At 41.4% G+C, this 24,759-nt stretch overlaps 1 protein-coding gene across 6 annotated transcripts in view; it reads right to left on the bottom strand.

The window, feature by feature from the left end:
* BRINP3 (BMP/retinoic acid inducible neural specific 3) overlaps nt 1–24,759 on the bottom strand; it is a 317,732-nt gene that overhangs the window by 117,038 nt on the left and 175,935 nt on the right. For all 6 annotated transcript variants that reach the window (XR_004001693.1, XM_030573440.1, XM_030573437.1 and 3 more), the window contains exon 3: nt 20,455–20,645. Coding sequence is in view for 5 of the 6 variants with exons in the window: in XM_030573440.1 (XP_030429300.1) it covers nt 20,455–20,645 (191 nt within the window). In the remaining variant the exon portion in view is untranslated. The remainder of the gene's footprint in view (nt 1–20,454; nt 20,646–24,759) is intronic.

Genomic DNA, 24,759 nt, shown 5'->3' on the forward strand with positions numbered 1-24,759 from the left:
TCCCATTATAGTCAGAGTTGATGCTTGTACTAGTTTCATTGCATACCCATCTGTTGTGGTGGCATTATGCCCATTCACAAGATGGTATGCCAATTTCAAGTGGGCATATGTGCCAACAAATATAGCTGTAGAACGATACTGTGTGAGATGCAAAAATTGACAAACTCTAAAAGAATATACTGTTGGTGGCAATAATTCCAAATTAAGAACACATGTTTCAGTGTAAGAGATCACATCTGTTGACATTTGTAAAGATTATACTGTCAGCAAATACCTTTTGACTGGTAATTTCATTTCTATATCTTCATTTGGAGAAGGAAAAGTATTTTCATGTTAATCTAAGACAATCAATGGCCTCTATAATATTTTTCCTGAAGACCACCATCCTGGAAATTCACATGCAATGCTAAATCCTACAGTCCGTACTCTGTCCAAACTACCACAAATTGAAGGGGAATTTTGTCTGAGTTAAGACCAGCAACATTTGACCCAAAATACTGGTTTTACCCTGGAGCAGACAACTGTCACCTCAGAGTCTTACTGATGGATTTTCTGAAGTGGATCAAATGGGCAGAACCTGCCAGAATTCAGCCCATTGTATTTATGCTCTTCCTCCTGCCATTACCTGTAAGATGGATGTTTGTACATAGCTTGAGCTGCAAGGAAATGTGAATTCTCATAGCTTCCATAGATACTAGGATTGTTCCCCTCTAGTTCCCCAGTCTCTCTGTGATCATGAGTGGACATAGAATTACATTTTACTTAACTCCTGTTACAAATTGCTGTACATTAGTAGCAAATGCTTCTGGGGAGAGTCAATAGAGCCTTTTGGATCTTCCTAGGATATAAAAGAAATGAGAATTTGGCCCCAAATTATTTTTAACAGATTCTGGCTCCAGGCTACCTATTGTCATGGTTCAAATATAGCTGTAAAATAGTTGTACAAATCATGACACAAAATTATAACTATGTTAAATCCCTTTACAAGATACGGAGTGACAGACTGAGTTGAGGGCTAAGCCTCAATCTTTTACTTTGTGTAATTACTCAAGCGATTTGCTGAGTCTTTTGTCTTCCATGTGACAACCTCTTCATGACATTTGGGAGGGACAGCAACTACACAGCAACTTGTTTGAGAAGTTACTGTCAATGAGTAAAGGAGTATCCAGCATAATGCATTGCCAAAAAAAAAAAAAGTACAAAAAATCCCTGCAGAAATCAACGAAATTCCCCACAGATTTTTCACTTTTCCTACAGTTTTCCCTTAGCCCTAATGAGGTGTTTTTTCCTTTAAAGTGACTATCACAATAAGCTTGATCATCCTTCCATTTGAAATCAACAGCAAAATTACCAATCCATTGCAAGATAAATGACAATATCTCCTCAAACTTGAGGAAAATCTTTACAAAATTCCTTGATTTTCTGCATATTTTGCAATTATTTCTCTTTTCAGTATTCATTTTAAAAGCCGTCTAACTATTCTACAATAGTAATAACTAGAGCTGATCAAAAACTTTTTCAGTGGAAAATTGGATTTATGACAAAATGGAATTTTTCAGTCTTTTTCGATAGAAAATTTAGGATTTTAATGTAATATTTCAGCAAAAACATATGCAAATTTCTATGGATAACATTGACCAAACAGAAAGTGTTTTCAAAAAAAAATCTGAAAGGAAAAAATATACTTGGGACTTGGCTCTAGTTAGCATGTCGTCCTATTACCATAGTCTGGTTCAAGTCCATTCTTGCCTTGTGTGAGGGATGAGGTGAGGGTTAACATGGCAAGCAAAACATTGTGCTCATTCCTATCTCTCTACTCTCAGGATATGTCTATGCTATGGGATTATTCTGATTTTACAGAAACCATTTTTTAAAACAGATTGTATAAAGTCAAGTGCACATGGCCACACTAAGCATATTAATTTGGCGGTGTGCGTCCATGTACCGAGGCTAGTGTCGATTTCCTGAGCGTTGCACTGTGGGTAGCTATCCCATAGTTCCTGCAGTCTCCCTCGCCCATTGGAATTCTGGGTTGAGATCCCAGTGCCTGATGGGGCAAAAAACATTGTCGCAGGTGGTTCTGGGTACAGCCTCACTCCTCCCTCCATGGAAGTAGCAGACAACCGTTTTGCACCTTTTTCCCTGGGTGAATTGTGCAGACACTATAGCACGGCAAGCATGGACCCTGCACAGCTCAAGACAGCAATCATGGACATTGTAAACACCTCGCGCATTCTCATGCAGTCAATGCTGAACCAGGACCTGCAAAACCAGTCGAGGAGGATGCGGCTATGGCAGCGCGGCGACGAGAGTGATGAGGACATGGACACAGCATTCTCTCAAATGTTTTGGAGATCATGCTGGTAATGGGGCAGGTTCTAGCCATTGAACGCCAATTTTGGGCCCAGGAAAAAAGCACAGACTGGTGGGACCGCATAGTGTTGCAGGTGTGGGACGATTCCCAGTGGCTGCAAAACTTTCACGAGTAAGAACACTTTCATGGAACTTTGTGACTTGCTTTCCCCTTCCCTGAAATGCCAGAATACCAAGATAAGAGCAGCCCTCACAGTTGAGAAGCGAGTGGCGATAGCCCTCTGGAAGCTTGCAATGCCAGGCAGTTGGGAATCAATTTGGAGTGGGCAAATCTACTGTGGGGGCTGCTGAGATGCAAGTAGCCAAAGCAATCATTAAGCTGCTGCTACAAAAGGTTGTGACTCTGGAAAATGTGCAGGTCATAGTGGATGGCTTTGCTGTAATGGGATTACCTAACTGTGGTGGGGTGATAGATGGAACCCATATCCCTATCTTGGCACCGGAGCACCAGGGCACCCAGTACATAAACCGCAAGGGGTACTTTTCCATGGTGCTGAAAGCACTGGTGGATCACAAGGGATGTTTCACCAACATCCACGTGGGATGGCTGGGAAGGGTTCATGATGCTCGCATCTTCAGGAACACTAGTCTGTCTAAACGGCTGCAGCAAGGGAATTACTTCCCAGACCAGAAAACAACAGTTGGGGATGTTGAAATGCCTATAGTTATCCTGGGGGACTCAGCCTACCCCTTGATGCCATGGCTCATGAAGCCATACACAAGCAGCCTGGACAGTAGTCAGGAGCTGTTAAACTATAGGCTGAACAAGTGCAGAATGGTGGTAGAATGTGCATTTGGCTGTTTAAAGGCACACTGGCGCACATTACTGACTCGCTCAGGTCTCAGCCAAACCAATGTCCCCATTGTTATTGCTGCTTGCTGTGTGCTCCACAATCTCTGTGAGAGTAAGGGGGAGACCTTTATGGTGGGGTGGGAGGCTGAGGCAAATCACCTGGTCACTGATTACATGCAGCCAGACACCAGGGCGATTAGAAGAGCATACCAGAAAGCAGTGCGCATCCGAAAAGCTTTGAAAATCAGTTTCATCGTGGGCCAGGGTACGGTGTGACTGTTGTTTCTCCTTGATGAACCCCCCGCTTGATTGACTCATTCCCTGTAAGCCACCCACCCTCCCCCTTTGATTACCGCTTGCTTCCTAAGGAAATACAGTCACTCTCGTTTAAAAATCATGTATTCTTTATTAATTAATTATAAAAAGAGAGAGAGAGAACTGACAAGGTAGCCTGGGTGGGGTTCGGGAGGAGGATAGGAGGGAAGGAAAAGGACACTAAAAAAATGTCAAAATAATGACAGCCTTTTGGTTGGGCTGTCCACTGAGGTGGAATGGGCAGATGCACAGAGCCTCCCCCCACGCGTTCTTCATCATCCGGTGGGTAAGGAGGCTAAGGAACATGGTGAAGGGGGAGGGCGGTTATACAAGGGCTGCAGCAGCACTCTGTGATCCTGCTGCTGTTTCTGAAGCTCCACCAGATGCTGGAGCATGTCCGTTTGATCACACAGCAGCCCCAGAGTTGCATCCCGACACCTCAGATCTTCCTGCCATCACTTCTCATCTCGAGCATCTCTCCTATCCTCACGTTGGTCCCTCCTGTCCTCACGGTCACTGGCATCTTTCCTGTACTTTGATACCATGTCCTTCCACTCATTCAGATGAGCTCTTTCATTGTGGGTCACTTCCATGATTTCCGAGAACATTTCGTCTCATGTCTTTTTTTTCCACCACCTTACCTGAGAGAGCCTTCGGGATGGAGGAGGGTGACTTGAAAAATTTGCAGTTGCAGGAGGGAGGGAAAAAATGGAGAGAAGTATTTAAAAAGATACATTTTACAGAACAATGGTTATACTCTTTCACGGTGAACAACACTATTCACCTTACATAGCACATGTGATTTCACTACAGGGTTGCATTTTGCATCTTAATATTGAGTGCCTGCAGCTTTGGTGTTAGAGATCACAGACGCAGGTTCAGGCATCAGAATTCGGCTTGCATGCGGCCATGGTAAGCCATTGTCTTTCGGCTTCTGCAGCCTTCATATATCCAGCGCCCTCCTTTCCCAAATAGCAAGCAAAGCTTGTTGAGTGCTGCTTCTTCCCTGTTAATGTGCAGTACCAGAACCTCCCCCATCCAAATGTCTGGGATGATTGCTTTACCCCTCCCCCCACCACATGTCTGGTATCATGGAAGATCACGGCTAGCCACCCTCCCCTATACCACGTGGCTGGTAGCAGGGAAGATCCCAGCTAGCCAAATGCAAAAAAGCTAAGTGCCAATCACCCCCCTCCTCCTACCCCTGCTTGGCTAAATGCAGGGAAGGATTTCTTTTAAGCCACAAACAGCCCAACCATCTCTGTCCCCTTAATTAAATTCCCATATTTCAACCAGGTTACCATGAACGATATCATTCTCCTGAGGATAACACAGCGAGATAAAAAACAGATGTTGCTAGAATGCCAGCAAACACCGGGACCCTACGCAGCTAGGCTTTGTCATGCAGTGATACCAGATTACTTGCTACATGCATGGCATGGTCAAGTGTCCTACCATGGAGGATGGAATAAGGCTGCCCTGCCCAGAAACTTTCTGCAAAGGCTTTTGGAGTACCTCCAGGAGAGCTTCATGGAGATGTCCCTGGAGGATTTCCGCTTCATCCCCAGACAAGTTAGCAGACTTTTCCAGTAACTTTACTGGCTGCGAATGCATCCCAAGTCCTCAGGGCAAATTAATCATTAAAAATGCTTGCTTTTAAACCATGTTTTATATTTACAAAGGTACACTCACCAGAGGTCCCTTACATGGCTTCATTGTCTGGGATAGTGGCTTGAGAGTGCTGAGGGTACTTCTGTCAGGCTGAGAAAAAGCTCCTGGCTGTTGGGGAGAACAGAGTGCTGTGTGCTCTCTGCAAGCTCGTCCTCCTCTTCCTCCTCCTCATCTTCTCCATCCGCAGAATCCTCAGGCAAGACTAAGATTACCCCCACCTCAGAATCCACAGACAGGGGTGGGGTAGTGGTGGTGGACCCCCCTAGAATTGCATGCAGCTCAGCGTAGAAGCAGCATGTTTGCGACCCTGCCCCGGACCTTCCATTTGCTTCTTTGGCTTTCTGGTAGGCTTGTCTGAGCTCCTTAACTTTCACAAGGCACTGTACTGAGTCCCTGCTATGGCCTATCTCCACCATGGTCTTGGAAATTTTTTCAAATTTTTTTTTCATTTCGTCTTTTGGAACGGAGTTCTGTTAGCACAGAATTCTCTCCCCATATAGCGATCAGATTCAGTACCTCCTGTGCGGTCCATGCTGGTGCTCTTTTTCGATTCTCAGACTGCATAGTTACCTTTGCTGATGAGCTCTGCATGGTCACTTGTGCTGCTTGGAGCTCCACGCTGGGCAAACAGGAAATGAAATTCAAAAGTTCGTGGGGCTTTTCTTGTCTACCTGGCCAGCGCATCTGACTCCAGATTGCTGTCCAGAGCAGTCACAATGGTGCACTGTGGGATAGCTCCCAGAGGCCAATACTGTCGAATTGCGGCCACACTAACCCTAATCTGAAATGGCAATACCAGTTTGAGTGCTACTCCCCTCGTGGGGGAGGAGTACAGATATCACTATTAAGATCCCTTTATATCGATATGAAGGGCTTCGTTGTGTGGACAGATCCAGGGTTAATTTGGTTTAACACTGCTAAATTTGGTATAAACCCGTAGTGTAGATCAGGCCTCAGTGTTCTGCTTCCTGAGAAGTACACTTTATTTCAGATCCACTGTAACAAGCTTGAAAAGAGCTGAATATTTTCACTGAATCAAATCAAACAAAACTATGTTGTGTCCAATGTTAAGCTCAGGCATGCAAGATTCTAGAATAATGTTGATTCAGAGACATGCTGCAACTGTTTAGACAAGAGGATCTAACAACATTTTTCTCCATTCGCTCATGATAAAACAGATATAACCATACACATTAAAATGTATTTATTAATACTGCCTAGGACTTTCACAGAAAACTTAAGGAATTAGACATCCAGTTCCCATTGAATTTTAGTGGGATTTGCACGTTACTCCCTCAGACTCTTTTGAAAAGCCCAGCCATTATCATAATTATGTACATTTATATCCCAGTAGCACCTAGAGGCTTCAACCAAGTTGGGCTCCATTCTCATAAGCACTGTATAGGCAGATAATAAATGATAGGCTCTGTCTGAAAGAACTATTCATGGAGAGAAGTGAAGGACTGGATGAGCTTTACATTGGATAAATAAAAATAGCTTCTTATAATTTAATGCTTGATTCTGCCCCCCTTTCTCACTGTGAGTAGCATCTTGTTCATTGGGCAGTCCTATTTGAAATATATGGTGACTACATGAAGAATTAGGTGATACTCAGCCTGAGAAATACAGAGTGGGGTAGAAATTTGTCCTAAGAAAGGAGGAAACATCGCATGGCAAACGAGTTCTTTTCTGGAAATGTTTGTAATTGGTCCTGAAATCTATGCTGTGTATAATGATAGCATAGCACAAAGTATCATACATGTATATGTCTAGGATGTGATGAAGAGTTTTTAAGAGAATCCAGGACTATCTTCCCTCAAGAAATTTGGGATTGATTCTCCTTTACACTAAGGTCCCCATATACTTGGGGCCTTAGAGTGTGTATAAATGTCCATTTTAGGCCCTTTTATCGCTTAAAGTGGTGTAAAGGGCCATTGGTGTAAATGAGTGTCAGAGCATTTGTTTTGGAAAATACCTGCCACAAGGTGCAATATGGAACATTTCAAAGGTAAAATAACTCCTCGTCAGAAGTATTCTTATGAATGCAACTCTGGCAAGGCTGATTTGTCATTAGCCAGAGATGGGGTGATCTACATTTAAAAAGCAAACAAACAAAAAACAGAAATCCCCAAACCTTTCTTCTGTTTGGTTCCAGAATTGGAAGGGGCCTCCCATCTACAGAACATGTCTGCAGACTTTGTAAATTAGTTTCAGTGAATCATATCTAATTTATGAGACAGTTTAAATTAACAGACACACACACAACCAAGTCTGAATAGACTTCTCTGTCATATCTGAAACATGGATGAATTTTTCTTACCAGCTGTAGTCTGCAACCATGAAATAAGCTAAGAAGACATCTGCGCATTAGCTAAAAAATAGATGTGATTTAGAAAACTATTCAAGGTTAATAGTCTTAAGAACTGAAAAGGATTAATGACAGTGAATAATCATTTTTTCTCTTTTTTTTTTTTTAAATTCAGTATCAGATCCACACAGCTGTGCTTCCTGCAATCTCTAAAAGCAGTATTTTCTCTCTGGTTTACAAAAGTCAGGAGGCAGATTGCTTCAGTTTCCCAGGGTAAAAAAGAAGTAGCATAAAAATACATTTTGTTCCTGCTCACAAAATAACTCCATATAATCCAGTAATTGGTTCAAGAGATTAGCAGACCCTCTATACTGATGCTTTATTACCATGGAGCTGCTGTCATTAACAGATATTCGTCAACGGGTAGTGACCGACATTCATACTATAGATTGACCTTCGCCCAATATATTCTTATGTCCCCTCAAGCCCTGGCATTTACAAGATTCTTATTTAGTCTATATATTTAATTATTTCTAGATTCATAAAACATATTTTCAAGGATTTATATTTGAAATTTAAACTCTTCAACTGAAACAAATTTTCTGCATGCTGTCTTTCAAAAGAATGCCTGCAAAACAAGAGTGGGTGTTTGAAAATTAACATAGAGATATAACCAATTTGTGTCCATTTAACTGGGAAAAAGCTGTACAATAGCTTATAAATGGCATTCAAAAGTAAAGAATTAAAGCTGTTTGGGTCTTAAGAATGTCTTCAGGAATTATTTAAATAAGAAATGCAAATAGCCAGCATTGATACAAGTAGACTTATAATAATACTGTAACAATTATAACCAAATATAAATGTCTGTGGCTGGGGAAAATGTATTTTTATAATGTGCAACAATAAATATTCATATGATTAAAGTACTTAGAACTATTATCTGCCTCAAGTAACTTAGATGTATTTCTACCCTCTTCCTGGTGGTAATAAAAGGATCCTAAAGCTGTGTTTCAAATTATAGTTAAAGACTGAAATGTTATAGGTATGAATTAAGTGATACTGTCAATAAGCAGGAAGATCAACAATTAAATTTGCAAGACAAAATTTATTTTTTATTTATACATGTCCTCAATAATGATCAGGTAGAGCTCTGTACATGTGTGCCTCTCGTATTTGGTGCAAAGGTTGTTCACCTGTGACATTTTTAAAAGGTTCTCATTAAAGAGAAATCACAGGATAACTAACTTTATATTGTATGAGGCATGCAAATTAACAAGTTAGGACCATCTTTCCCCCCGACTTATGTTCAGTTGTTTCAAAAAGTAGGTAAACTAAGCCTAGACCACATGTGCCGACTTTCTATTGTTGAATTGTACAGCCACAGAGTTAAATACTGCAAAGTGAAAAGTCTCTGCAGAACAAATGAGTCTAATGAGAAACTCATAAGTTCCTGTCCCATATCATATATACCACATGGACCAGATTCTGCCTCCGTTATTATTAGATTATTGTAGCTCCACTGAAGTCAATGGACACCAGCTAAGGAATTTTCCTGTTGTTTGTATGCAGAGTAACATACTGCTGACCATGAACGTGAGGTAAACTCTGTACTTATTGTTCAGTTTTTAACATAGTAAGAGTGTCAATGGAGCTGTACAGAGGGAGCTATACTCAATGGAGAGAAAAATGGCAGGAAATTTGGATTAAATTGTTATGGTCCATCAAGATTGTGTGCTATAAAGATGAAATTTCTCTTTCCCATTTGATTCTTGAGGCCTTGAGTGAGATGATTTCTGCCAGAGGGCTATGAACATCGTGCTTCTCAGTTACAGAATTCTACTCTCTGACTAGCAGCAACACTGACAAGTTCTTCTCTATAGCAAATAAAGAAATGTCAATCCCCTTTACTGATTTGGCCTATTACATGCTTCTGGCTGGCTTTAATTTCATAACAAGCCCCGGCTCCACCAAACATGCTGCAAGTTAACTTATCTAAACTGCTGTCAAACTAGTTGAAGAAAAAAAGGATCTTCTATGTATCTGCTGTCTTCATCTCCCATAGCATTAGGATAAGATCTTCATCTCCCCAGCACCAGCAATAAAGGCCTTTCACTTGCAAATAAACATATTTATTTTTACACTCCTACATCTCCAGGCCTATGCATTTGCTGAGTCACCAATGTCACACATTTCCAAGGATCCTGTGCTAAATCTTACACTTCTAAAGTGAGCACCATTAAAAAGCTCAACATCCATCTACACTGACTGTATTGTGGCACCTGAGATATCACAGTCATTCCCAATTCCACAATGAAGGAAACAGGACCATACTGATATATAAGATTTCAGATATACCTGTCTGATAATTGAGTTGGGGGTAGGCCCACTGTGCACTTATATAGAGTAATATGGAAATCTGAATTTGTATTTCATTGTATTTTGCACAAAAAAAATTACAATATTCAGAGGGAAAAAGTGGTGACCTTTTGTGTTTTGTGCTGCTCAAAGGAGAATCTTTGCATGTCCGGGACCTTTCAGGGCTTCTAGGGCAAAGCCTACATTAAATTTAAAAATAAAAATCCTTTTAGACTCTTCTTGCAGACTGACATGCTGATGGAACTGAGGGGGCAAATCACTCATTGCCACTTTTCTAATTTGGGGCTGGACTGTAACCTTACGCTTCAGCCTGAATAAGGAGGCACTGTGTTGCCCCAGGAGTTGGGTAGCAACTAGATTACACTGCACAGACTGGCACAGTGGGGAGGGGGACATTTGGCTCCACTCACACACCTGTGCGAGTTTACCTCACAAGTTCTGGACATTCAGATGGTCCATGCAGGGAATCTCATGAGTGACCCTTTGTATGTCTCTGATCCCTGGTGAGCTAGTGTAATATACCACAATGTCCTTCTAGCCATTACAGTCTTGCCCGTGTTGCTTTCCATTATGAGATATTTGACTTTCCTTAACCACTTAGCCACAATTTCTAAAAGAAATAAGAGCAACTAGGAATGCTGTCTTCCATGTTATAAGAACATGAAATATTATATAACTTCACAGAGGTATCATTTTAGAGGAGTATATTTCTATGTTTGTGAATAAAGAGTTGAGAACATTTCACAGACAACCATGTGCAAGGTGTTCCCTTTATGGTCAAAAAGAGATATTCATGCAAGCCAAGTGGTCGCAGAGGCACACAAATCTTACCGCAAGGTCAGTCATTTGCCAAGTTTTCATTTATGCCCATGAATACAAATGTTCAGGAGCACCATTAAAAAAAGAAATGTGCATATTTGGCTTTGGCTTTTCTTATCAGAGAGTATAAAAACAATAGCCTTTTCAGAGGCATAATTAAAGGAAAGGTAAGAGTGGTATTATGTAGGGCGACTACTACTGCTATATGTTAATGAAGCAGGGAAGTGCATGTTTTAGGATTCCCCATATACTCTAACCCCAAAAGGAATTCTAACAACAGAAAAGGGGGCTGTGTATATGATATTAGGTGTCATTTGACAACAATCTAATAAAATACTAATTTCCTGAATTGAGTTTAGACGGTTTGATTTTTCAAATGTACTCAGTGCCTGCTGCATCAAAGCCAATGGGAAATATAGGTATACTCATCACCTCTGAAAAATGGGGCTGTCTCTCTAAGCCTAAATCCCCTAAAGTCAATGGAAAGGTTCCCACAGTCTTCATTTGCCTTTGGGTAGTGTTTTGCATATTCGGCTGGGATTTTCAAGTGCCTTTGAAACTCATAGCTTCAAGGTTAAAGATGAAGATGAAGCTGTCCACCAACACGGCAGGGGTTAAAAAGAGTCTCTGTGCCCAGTGAGCCTTTCCCCATTATACTCACAATCAATGTCAGGCCTAGAGTGGGGAGAAAAAGAGAGAGGCTGGCTCAATTCAGGGCTGGCTGGCAAAGAGGCAGGTGCTAGCTGTTGCTCTCCCTGAGAGGAAGGGTCACTAGCATAATAGCCAAGGCAGCCACCAGGGAGTACTGTCTCCCCAGCCAAAGGAGACCGCAGAGGAGACTTAGGAGCCTAAGGCAAATGAGGTAACTGAGTGACAAGCCCAAAGCCAATGTGAGGTTGAGCCTCACCAAATTTATGGCTGCCCTGCCCGAAGGAGCTTGGGACCATGGCAGAATGCTGTCCAAGACACATGTGAGGGCACAATGGGAGGCCCAACTACCCCAGCAAATGGGACTATAGGGAACATGCCCCCAACTGAAGCGACAGTGATAGGAAGTAGCCCAGAGTGGTAGATTGAGACTGGGAGGGCCCCTTGTTCAGGTTTTGAGTCATGCAGGGCACTGGGCTGGGACTCAGTGGAGTGGGAAGGCCCGAATCCCCTGACCCCACTGCCTAGAAGACTGAGGCACCCTGATGAGGGAAACATGGGGTTAGCGGTCAAGGGGTGCCCAGCCCTCTAAGCACCCTGTTACAGGTCTCCTCCTCAAAAGGCATTGAACAACAGCAAATTTTTGTGGTCCATGAGGGATACAGATGCTCAGTAATTCTGCTGGATCAAGCCCTATCATTTTTACTCTGTATTAGTAGAATTCTGGTACACAACCCAATGTTGAACAATCATTACTATAAAAAATGTCTTTTTTCCCAATCTGAAAAGCTTCCAGATATAGAACTCTAATAGAAGGAAACAAAGGTCTCCCACAAAGAGGATTTACAGGATATGGACTTTAGTGCTGTATAATATTTTTTGAATAATTATCAGATATGTAGGTTCCTCCTAACCTCATTTACATCAATGGACATTTTACCACTGCATTCAATGGAGTCACCTCTAGTATCTAAGAACTGTCCCTGTCCTGGAGAGCTCAGACTTTGCTATGGGAAATTACCAGCAATCCTGGAAGTCTTGTATCAAATGACGTGTCCGTAGCAGATTGCTGATCAACACGTGTACAAGATGTGCTTAGATTTCAATTAAATTATGATGTTTGCCACAGAAGTGCTATTTCTTAAAATTATGATATAATTTAATGTTTTGTTTTAAATTATTAAGGTGGCAAAGAAATTCAACATACTTCTGGAATGCTCTTTTCCAAGATCACATTTCAGTTATTATGGAACTCAGATATCAGCCAAAGGAGAACAGGGTTACTGTCATTTTATTAATATATAGTTGGAATTCAGTTATGAAATGTATTAAAGAAAACCATTTCTCAGGTGAATAAGGGCTTTTGACAAGATTGCCCTGTAAGAAGAATACTCAGTCACTGGAATTATCTTAAATATAATCACCCACCAAGGAATAAAACTGCATCTCTAAAATGTTATTTCATTTTGTAATGTCTGGTTGGGTAATCCTGTGTGCTAATTCTCTTTTATGCAGAACAATTTATACTCTGTATTTAACACTGAGCCTCTATGATGGAGTATATAAGGTCCACATGGGCAAGACAAGGGTTAACAAGCCACTTTGGGACCAGAAGACCCTACCCAGGGGTGGCTCCAGGCACCAGTGCAGCAAGCTCGTGCCTGGGGCAGCATGCCTGTGGGAGGTCTGCCAGTCCCACGGCTTCAGCGGCAATTCAGTGGTGGGTGCCGAAGGCGCTGGACCATCAGATCACCAGCAGACATGCCGTTGAATCTGCATGACCAGCTGACTGTATGCAGGTGTGCTACCGAAGGCCACCTGACTGCTGTGCTTAGGATGGCAAAAAACATAGAGCCACCCCGGCCCTATCTGTACCTGCTGGGCATACTCACAGTGGAGGCAGAACTTAAAAGGGAGCCACCCTGCTCAGTCATGGTGGACAAAGCAAGGGCGTAGTCCTATGCTGTTAGCACCTGCAGAGAGGCCAAAGGAGCTCCTCACTGCCTGGACCAGACCCTGCCTCTCACCACTGAGTAATGCAGCTGGACCTGGACCCAACCAACCCCCACTCCCACCCAACAGCCCCTGTTCTAGAGTTCTTCAATCTGTTGTGAAACTGGATCCTAGTTACACACTGAACCATCAGTTTCCAAAACATGACATAGGGATGTAGGTACACAGCTTCCATTATTGTTAATAGGAATCTCATTTAAGTACATATCTGGCCTGTTTTGAAAATTTTAGTTTAACAGGCTAACTGTAGCCTGATTCTCAGGAAGATGGAGCAATAATACATGGAATACACAGCAGTCAAAGTAGCTTAAAAATGTTTCCTAGCTGGAAATCCATTTGTTGATGGACTGCCTTCTGTTGATGCTGCATCTTTCAGCTACTATAATTGGGCCCAATATTTGAATGAGCTGTAGTACGGACTCTAAGAGTCATAGGAAAATGTCATTCTGCTTAATGACTAAATATTGTGGAGCAGCCTTCCTGAGATAAAAGGATGGCAAAGAGCAAAGAACTTAGGCAGAACTAGGGTGACCAGACATCCCAATAATATCAGGACAGTCCCTTTGTCCCGATATTTTGGTTTGCAGTCCGGGACCACACATACCTGGGATCCTGGGCTGGCTGTGCTTATGTGGGACAGCTCCTGCCTCCAACTAGAGAAGCAACCACTGGCAGGAGCCTGCGGTGTGAATTCCTGAACATGACAAAGCTGGTGTCATACATGCTCAGTATACCAGTAAGCATTGCATACACAGAAGGTGTATTTTCAGTCACGAAAGATGCATGGAATGATCTCTGGAATTGAAGCAGCATAGACTTGGTGTGGGGCCAGTGGGCTTTGTAGGATCTGGGGGCGCAGCACAAATGGAGCAGGCCATGCCAGGGCCCCTTCTGAGTGTGGGCCTGGTGCCACTGAGTCACCATTGTAAACCCAGTACAGAAAAGACTGCCTTTCCTTGAGGCTGTGAATAAAAGTCACACTTCAATTCAGCTGTCACCTGCCAGCTCTTTGTGACCAGACTTAATACTGCACCAGATCCAAACCTGCTGTTGGCGAAAGAGCTTTGGGATCCAACCAGTCCAAAGTGAACTGACGTCACCCATGTAATTTAAGGGGCAGGGGCAGCACCCGCAGAAAGCTATGGCATCTGGGAAACTTATTCTGCAGTGACAATAGAGGAAAACCCACCCCAACCAATTGAGCCAGGGTGGCAGCTCACCTCCTCTCCGGCCCACCCCCAGGGCTGGAGTGTTCCAATGACTCTTGGCACCTAGGGCTGAGTGACACTTCTGGAGTGGAACCACTTTGCACTTGGGTGCCCCTAAGGAGGGCTGGGCAGGTCAGCTTGCAGGAAGACCTGACTTGCAGAGCTAGGCAGGGAGTCCCCTGCAGCCAGCTGCACGGATGCAGTGGAAGGGCTAGAACTGTCGGCTCTGAAATGAGATGTGGCTCTGTGCTCGATGGGGGAGGCTCTAGAATCGGAGAGTTGCCATTTCAAAGCTTTTCTTTCACTACCTGTTTTTGCATGGGGGAAGCAGGCATACATGCCCCACAGAGGTAATAGTTGCATCCTCCCCCCAGCAGAGTGTGTGCAGACAGGTCCTCCTAACTCATGGCAGAACCAAGGAATGGAGGCACCTGCCTCTGCACATGCTGATTCCACTCAGGGTAGGCTGGGGCTGAGCACTGCTAAGCTGCTGCCAAGTTCAATTACCCACATTGGCAAGCAGGGATTGTACCTGGCAGCATACATCTGCTTGATGTACAGTCGGGACGCCATTTGTCCCGATATTCAGATAAAATTTAAAATTTGGTAGTGAAAAAGGAAATTAGTCAATTGGGAATGTCCCATTAAACCCGACTGTGCTGTTATCTACTGGCAATTTTGGTTTTTCAGGTGTAACACAGTTTACAGTAGTGATATGTAGTTTACAATTCTGAACCACAGTGCATAACGTAGGACAAACTACAGTGGGCACATAATAACACACAAGAAGCACAGAGACTACACAGTTCTTTTTGGTGACTAGCTATCTAGCTAACGGTCTTCAGCTGAAAACCCCACCTGAAATGGGAATGGCAAGGGAGGAGCCAACTATCAAAAAACAAAGACAGTGCAGATACAGGACAGAATGGGAAACCACTTATACCTGGATTTGGAAATCCTACGACTGTAATTCAAAGACCTTTTGTAAAGCAAGAGGGAAGGAATTTAGCATTTGCCATGGCAGTGAGTCTGATGTTAAGCATCATGCTGATTCAAAAAATCATGAACAAAACACCAAAACTCACAAGAGCAATACCCTGGTCTCACATTTTTTCAGCAGGCCAAATGAATCCTTCAATAACAAGGTTATCACTGCTGAGCTAACTCAAGTTTACCACACAGTAGTTCATCAACTATCGCTCATGTGACTATGAACTTAAACTTGCGCCTACCTTGTATCCAGATTCAACAACTGCAAAGTATGTCAGCTGTGGCCAGACTAAAGTGGAGGCAGTGATCAAAAATGTGCTGTCACCGCTCTCAACAGAATTTTTAAAAGACCTCAGCAAGCCAGACAGTCCCTATTTCTCAGTTGCCACAGATGCATCTAACAAGGACAATGTGAAAACTTTCCCTTTATCGCTGAGATACTGGACACCCGAACACGGAGTCCATGATAAACTGTTAGACTTCTATGAGCAAAGGGAAGAGACTGTAGAGACAATAAGCAACACATTACTTGAAAAACTTGTGACACAAACTAGACCTAAACGAAGTGTCTTCCTACTGTCCTGATAATGCAAACGTGAATTATGGAAAGTGACAACCAGTATACCAGAATTTAAAAAAACAAAACAAAAATATCTTGCCTTCAAAGTGCCCTTCTCATGTTGTGCACAATGCAGTGAAACATGCTAGCAATACCCTATAAGTTGACATTAAGATTCTGGTGATTAAGATGTTCAATCGTTTCATCAATTCTGCTAAGAGAGTAGCAGCATTGAAGGATATGTTTGATTTTGTGGATATGGAGTATGCCGCTTTTCTGTACCATGTTCCAACGCGCTGGTTGAGTCTTTTCTCAGCTGTAAACCAGCTTGTAAATATGTGGCAGGCTGTTAAGTGCTACTTTGTTTTCCTGGGCAGTGACAAGTACCCAAATCTCTATGGATGCTGTTCTCGGACATGGAAAACGGTGAACAAGGTGAGGGGCCTAGCAAAGTTGAGGTTCATCTGTTTTTCCTCCAGAATGTCCTGAAAATCTTCAATGATACTGTGCTTTGTTTGGAAATGAGAGTATGACAGCATGTTAAGTGTATGCCATAATGAATACTCTGAGAATTAAACTTCAGCGACCGAAGAATGACAAATTCTTTGGCTCTAAAGTTGAAAATGCATTAACTGAGATGCTGCCTGTCACTGCTGCATGTCTCCAGAAAGACTACATGAAAGTTTACGATGTGTCAATTCTATATTTGGAGAAATGGTTTGATTTTTCAACAACTGGCTACTTGTTCAATACCCAGTGCTCAAACATCAAAGTAATAGGGCATTCGAATACAAGAATCTGTCTGCAGCCGTGACAGCTGTAAACCTCCAGAAAACAGTGGATCTTGATCAGCTCTGTGATGAGTACTGAATCATCAAAGACATCAAATGAATATGACAAAGCTGGTATCATACGTGCTCAGAATACCAGTAAGCAATGCATACACAGAGTGTGTATTTTCAGTCATGAAAGATGCATGGACAGATGTTGGGAATCGAAGCAGCATAGACTTGGTGCGGAGTGAAACCCTTGTCAAAATGAATTTCTGGATGAGATGTAAGGACTTCTACAGCTTTGTGATTGCCCAGAAGCAAGTCATGACTGTGGCAAAGTCATCCAAGAAGTGCTAGACTTCTGGCACGTCTGAGAGGTATGCAAATTGTGAAATTGATTTACTGACAGAATAAACCCCCCTGCCCTTTACCCCTGTTGTTTCTTTAGTGTACAAATAAATCTGTATGTTTAAATATGGATTACAACTAAGTCTATAATTTAGTGAGGGGGACCATGACACTCACTGATTCCAGACCTCCATGACTTAGCTTGCTTCAGCTGTCAGTGGCTGAAGCTGGGTCTGAAGGCAGGACTGTGGGCCTCCCCTCTGTGACTGGGGCTAGGGCTGGAGCCGGGGCTAGAACTAGGACCCTTCGCTCTCCTGCCCTGTGACTTGGTCTGACTTTGCAACCAGGATCCTGTGCCCCTGTCCCAGTGGCTTCTGCTGGGGGCTGGAGCTGGGGCCATGAGGCCATGGCTTGTGGCATGGGCTTCAGCAGGGGCCATACACCCCTCCTGCAGCTACCTAGGGCTGTGCGCCCCTTCTCATGGCTCCAGTCGGGGCTGTGCACCTGTGGCTGTCTCTCCCCTTCCCCCCATGTGCTCTGATATTTCACTCTTGCGATCTGGTCATCCTAGGCAGAACTCCTAGTGTCTTAGTCAGGGTGGGCCTGAGGGATCTGTTCTCTCCCATCACCACAATTGCCTGCAGTGAAGGAAGAAGTGTCTTGTGAATGGAGAGTCAATTATGGTTCCCATGAAACATACACTGAGGCAACATGATGGCTTTTTCTCCTCCCTTGGATACCAAATGTTTTTTCTTTGCAAAGACCTCTCCCAGAACACAATAATAGAAATCAAGGTGTGGAAAGGACCTTGAGAGGTCATCAAGTCCAGCACTCTGAGCTGAGGCTGGATCAAGTAAACCAAGACAATCCCTGGCAATTGTTTGTCTAATGTGTGCATAAAAATCTCCAATGATAGGGATTCCGCAGCCTCTGTTGTAAGCTTATTCCAGTGCTTAACTACCCTTAATGTGTTTCCTGATATCTCACCTAAATCTACCTTGCTGCAGATTAAACCCATTAGTTCCTGTTCTACTGCCAGTGGATATGGTGTACAATTTATCACAGTCTTCAACCTATTTGAATGCTTATCATGTCCCCCATCGAGCTCCTTTTTGCAAGACTAAACATGTTCAGGGTTTTTAATCTTTCCTCATAGGTCACGTTTTCTAAACCTTTTTATCACTTCTGGTGTTTGCCTCTGGACTCTGCAATCTATCCACACCTTTCCTAAAGTGCGGCACCCAGAACTGGACACACTACTCTAGCTGAAGCCTCACTAGTGCCAGCAGAGCAGGATAATTATCTCCCATGTCTTATATACATCACCTCTGTTAATACACCTCAAAATGATGATAGCTTTTTTTTGCAACTGCATCACATTGTTAACTCAATCAATTTGTTATCCACTATAACCCACACAAGTACCCTCCATAAGTACTACCTCCTAAGCAATTATTCCCCACTTTTGTAGTCGTATATTTCATTTTTCCTTCCTAGATGAAGTAATTTGCACTTCTCTTTATTGAGTTTCATCTTGTTAAATTCAGACCAATTCTCCAATGAGTCAAGGTCATTTTAAACTCTAGTCCGGTCCTTGAATGGATGTGCATACCCTCCAACCTTGGTGTTACCTGCAAATTTTATAAGCATATTCTCCACTCCACTATCCAAGAGACCAATTAAAATATTGAGTACTGTAGTACCAAACCCAGGACTGACTCCTGTTCAATCCCATTAGATACACTCTCCAAGTGACAATGAACAGTGATAATTACACTATGAGTAAAGTTTTTCACCCAGTTGTGCTTCCAACTTACAGTAATTTCATCTAGACCACATTTCCCTAGTTTGCGTATGAGACTGTCATGTGGGACCGTTTTCAAAGGCCTTATTATATCAAGGTATGACATTTCCCCACTAGCCTGTAGGCCAATTACCCTGTCAAAGAAGGAAATTAGGTTGGTTTGACATGATTTGTTCTTGACAAATCTATGTTGGCTATTCCTCATATTCCTAGTATCCTTTAGGTGCTCACAAATTTATTGTTTAATAATTTGTTCTAGTATCTTGCCAGGTATCAAAGTATCATAACTGAGCCAGTATCATAACTGAGCTCAGCATGGATGCAATGAGGAATTGGGCCTATGAACTTCATTGTTTTGTAGGCCAATTGTTTTTGTCCAACTTCCAAATTTCATAACTGAAAAATTGGAAATATTCATGTTATTCACTTGCATATAGAACTATTTTTGATGAAAAATGTAAAATGTCATCTTTTGAATTTCTGCAAAAATGTTTAAAAATGTCCAAATACAATGGTTTTGTAGTAGTTGATTGAACATAAGGTAAGCAAAATGATGTTTAAGCATTGACCATTCAAGTGTGGGCCATGGTTACTGTATTTGTCTCTTTTGATTTATAATAATTCTAGAGAACAATAGGTTATAATTATACTCCAAGATGAAGCACCCTACGTTCAAGCTTGAGTGTTTGTAGCATTCATAATATTTTAAAAATACTTTGTTCAGGCATCACTTCCCATTCCTCATGAAAGAAATTATGGGTCCAACTGGACCCTCCCACAGGAAAAGTGATGGGAGGGGACTAGAGAAAATTATTCATAAAATTCTCCTTCTAGAGTTTCTCCCCAATTGTTCCATTGAAAGGCTCCCTCCTTCTTAGAATAAAGGCCAGTCCACAGATACATCTGCCTGTAGACCCTGTGCTTCTACAGTGGTTCTGTGTTCCTGGTGCCTCATCCACAGTACAGAAAAGGTTTCTGCAGTCCGTGGCTGCACCACAAGATGTCTATCTTTAAGGAAGGGAGTTTCCCAACCACTCAGTGGGGTCTGTGAAAAGACAATACAGGATAGGCTGTATTATCTTTCCAGAGAATCTCTCAGAGAAAGGGCAGGAACTATGAACATTTCCTTGGTCTCACCATTCTTCTATCTCTTCCTCCCATGGGCCTAATTACTGCCTAATTCCTCCCTTGCATAGGTCTTTGAACCCAGTGAGACTCCATTCTGAATCCAAGACAAGGAGAAAGTGTTGCAGAGGTAGCGGAGCCCCTCTCTTCCATACAAGACAGAGACCTCAGATCCTCAGGGATAAGTCAGGCCCTATGTTCTCAGCTAGAAAAGTTCAATGAAGGATTTAATATTAATGGTATTGATAACATAAAAGTAGCAATTTATACCCACTCTGACTGTCTGTGGTTATTTTCATAATGGAAATTTTTTTTATATCACTGACCATACCTCCCAAGGTAGCTGACAATAGGAAATGTGTCCCATATTTCTTGATAAGGTTCTCTGTGATTTGCTGAAGGGTTGGGCGACGTCCAAGTAGTCTTATGTTGCGAAAGAATTCAGGTGCAAGAGGCAGTGGGGAGCCAAGGAAATTTCTTCTTTCAACAGCTAGATTGTTTACTTTCCAGCGGCCAAACTCTCTGTAAAACAAAACAATTCTCATTCAGAAATGCATCATTCAGACAAATGTTTTCATTTGCAAAATACACCGCTCTGTTGCCTAGCTGGGGGCAATGTATTACAACAAGCCTTTCTTGTGATACTCTGTCATAGATTATATACATAGAACAAGCAACAAGTATTATTTATTAGAAATGGAGGGAATACTCCATAACAAAATTGTCATCTGGAGAAGAAATAAATAAGCCACTTAGGATGCACCAGTTTCTATTTCTTTTGTGCAGCCTGTGATGTGACCATAATTCCAGAACAACTTGATTTTGTTGGGCACTGAATATAAATTCAGAATTATACAAGGTTCAATATAAAACCAGGGCTTTTTTTTTGTTAGCCCTTTGTAAAGGAAATTAAAAATATCATTTTTAAAAGCACAATTTCTTTTGCACAATAAACCACCTGTTTACTTTAGCTCACTACTTTAAAGGCATTAGAAAGACACTGTCAGACTCCATTTGGCCAAGCAGAGATCTTGCTGAAGTTTCCGGCACTTTTGACCTTGATTTTGAAACATATCCTTCAACCAGATCAGATTCTTGGAAAGAAGAATGCACTTTTTTATGTAAACATGAAGCTAAACAAATTCAAAGACCATATGAAACAGGCACCCATCCCCCATTCCAAAATAAATCAGTGATAGAAATGAAAGCAAACAAATCAATTAAGTAGTAATAAACACATCTTTTATTCATTTACTTACCAATTAAGATGCAGCAGAGAGATATTAGCAAAAGGACATGTTGTCCTCAAAATCTAATCAAGGGACTATTTTTATTTCTCAATGTCTGCAGTAGCTTTGCCTTTATGAAGAGCTTTTGTTTTGGTTTTGTCTTGTTTATTTTTTGCTTCAGAGTAAAGTCATGGTCTGGTTTGTAGCTACTACAGTGATATAATATATGGGCTGCTTTTTAGGGTAAAAGGATTGTCACTTGGATGGATATGTCAAGTATTTGTTCCCCCTCCCCTTTTGAAATTATATCATATAAAAGCAAAAATTCATTTCAGAGTGTTTGAAAAACCCTACTGAAGGTCCCAGCTAAATAAAGAGATGGCCTATATTTGCATATTACAAAAAATCCAAAATGCAATAATGACTGTGGGCTGTAATACAAAATGTGATGCAAATGGCTAACTAATTATAATGGCTGGATAGGTCATGTGATAAATAGCACTTTATTTTCTATTTGACAAATTATTTGGAGTCACAAACTTCTTCATCAGCAAAGAGTGCACGGCACCAGTGATCCATGGACCATAGTTTAGAAATCACGTTAACCATTTTTTCACTTTTTAAAAAGATTGTCTCCCACAAATGTATTCTCTTTTGAAGCAGACATAAGGCTGTGACAACATGTATCATCACAAATCTAGACTGCTCCTGCACTATTGAAATGGATTTTGTTCCCTTTAAATTACTATCAAAACAAATTAATAAAACATTTTTTTGTCTTAGAGAAGTAAGCCCTACCTATTGAATAATTGAATACCCAAATCCTACATACCACTGTGTTGTGCTTGGACAGAGATGATTATATATTAACCTGATTTAATCAATAACTTAAAGAAGAAGAATGTGGAAGAAAACTGATTACATATTCTGTGATGCGTCGGTATATTGGGTGCTTTCATTTCAACACATCAAAAAAGCTATCTCAGTTATAGCTCTTGGACGTATCATCAAGATAAAGCTGCTCTGACAGCAAGATTACAATGCAAGCTTGTAATGAAATATTCATATAAAATACATTTTATATCTTTCTGGGATCTTTTCTTACAAACTTACTGTCTGATTAATGGTCTGTATCAAAACTGAGTTTCAAACACATGGAGAATAATGAAAAAGGGGAAAACATTATAAGAGATAGTTGGCAACTTCTCCTTGGATTTTCAGTGTCATAGATTTTTTGGCTGGAAGAGATCATTATGATAATCTAGTCTGATTATCATGACTTCCCTCATAACACAGACCATAGAATGTCACCCAATGATTCTTACATCTATAACAACAACTTGTGGTTAAACTAGAGCCGTTGGTTAGAAAGACAGACAAGCCTGATTTAAAGACACCAACTGATAAAGAATTTACAAAATCTCTTAGTAATCTGTTACAAGGTTTAATTACTTTTAGTGTTAATTTATATGTTTTTTACAGTTTGAACTTTGCTGATTTCAACTTCAAGTCCTTGGATTTTGTAATGCCCTTGTCAGCTAGATTGAAGAGACCTCTAGTGTCAGATGTCTCTTCTCTATTTAAATAATTAAAGATCATGATTGAGTTGCTGCTTAATCTTCTCCTAGATAGTAAGATTAAGGTCCTTTGCAGTCTCATTGTGAGGCATGTTTTCCAGACTACAAATCATTCTTGTAGCTCTTTTCTGAACCATGTCCAATATATTTTTTTTAAAATATCAACACCAGAATATGTATTCAAGTTAGACTCACCAATGCCAGATTCAGAGACAATCTCATCTCCTTTCTCTTTCTTAAAATTCCTCTCTTTATACATCCAGGTATTGTGTTAGTATTCTAACATAATATAAAATTTCTCTGGTTTTATTATCCAAACTTGAGTCCGTAGGGTATCTCTACTAGCAGTTCCACCACGAATGGGGTCTTGGACTTATATTTATATATAATACAAGAACAAGGGGATTGTTCTATAAATTTAAGGACTGGTAGATTTAAAACAACTAAATTGAAATATTTTTTTCACATAGCAGGTACTCAGCCTTTGGGGCAGACTTTGCTATAGAAGCTCAGGGAGCTAAAGTTGTAAGCTGGATTTTAAAAATGACTGGACAGTTTTGTGTCCCTGTCACAGGTAGAGCTTGGGCTATTAAGGGGTTCAGCACCCAACTTTGATCTCTGCCTTGTTCCCCTCCTAAACTGTAGTATTTGGAGAACTGAGAGCAGACCTGGTTGACTCAGTGCCAGCCTTTCTGGGAGATATCAGTGGCAACTATTCTCAATAGGAAGGAGTGTCCTGTCCTGGACTTTTGGCCTGAGGGAAGACCAGCAATGATCCCTAGTTAATGAGTAACAGGAGCTGCTTAGGAATCTCTTGATGGGGAAGCCTGTGGTGAGACTTAAGAATTTGGAATTAACTGATTTGGCAAGAAGGAATCCTGAGAGATCTCAAACATCCTGTTTGAGATATTTTGTGTTAATATGAAACCAGACCCCAGAAGGAGGGGTGTCGCTGTTTGAGATTTTATTAAACCAGACCCAGCAGGGGAAAGATTGGTTTGGAGCGGGCTGAGGAAGTACTTCCTCTCTACAAAGAAGGAGAAACCCATAATATTTGTAGATATAAATGCTAAGATAGGTACAGTCAAATATAATGTTTAAGGGGAAAGAAAGTTCAAGAAGAATCCCCTACCCTTTCTCCACAAAAAACACACATGGCTACTGTTGAATCATAAAATATAATGTATTAGTTCATTCTGTCCATTTTACTACTAAGGCTTGTTCCTATTTTTCATCTACTAAGGGCTACACTTAACTCATTTCTAGTGTGTCAAGTGATGGCTCTTCCACAAACCTCAGAGCTTATAGAATTATAGAAATGTAGGACTTGGAGGAACCTCAAGGCAGGACTAAGTATTATCCAGATCGTCCCACAGGTGTTTATCTAACCTACTCTTATAAACCTCCAATGATGGAGATTCCACAACCTCCTTAACAATTTATTTCAGTGCTTAACTACCCTGACAGTTAAGAAGTTTTTCCTAATGTCCAGCCTAAACTGCCCGCGCTGTACTTACAGTCCATTGCTTCTTGTCCTATCCCCAGAGGTTAACAAGAACAATTTTTCTCCATCCTCCTTGTAAAAATCTTTTATGTACATGAAAACTGTTAGCATGTCCCCTGGGAGTCTTCTCTTTTCCAAACTAAACAAACACATTTTTTTTCCAATCTTCCCTCATAGGTTATGTTTTGTAGACTTTTGAACATTTTTGTTACTCTCCTCTGGACTTTCTTCAATTTGTCCACGTTTTTCCTGAAATGTGACACCCAGAACTGGACAAAATGCTTCAGCTGAGGCAGGGGTGAAAGTAGTTTAAAGGACTTACCGGT

This window comes from Gopherus evgoodei, chromosome 8, assembly GCF_007399415.2.
Source record: "Gopherus evgoodei ecotype Sinaloan lineage chromosome 8, rGopEvg1_v1.p, whole genome shotgun sequence".
Lineage (NCBI taxonomy): Eukaryota > Metazoa > Chordata > Testudines > Testudinidae > Gopherus > Gopherus evgoodei.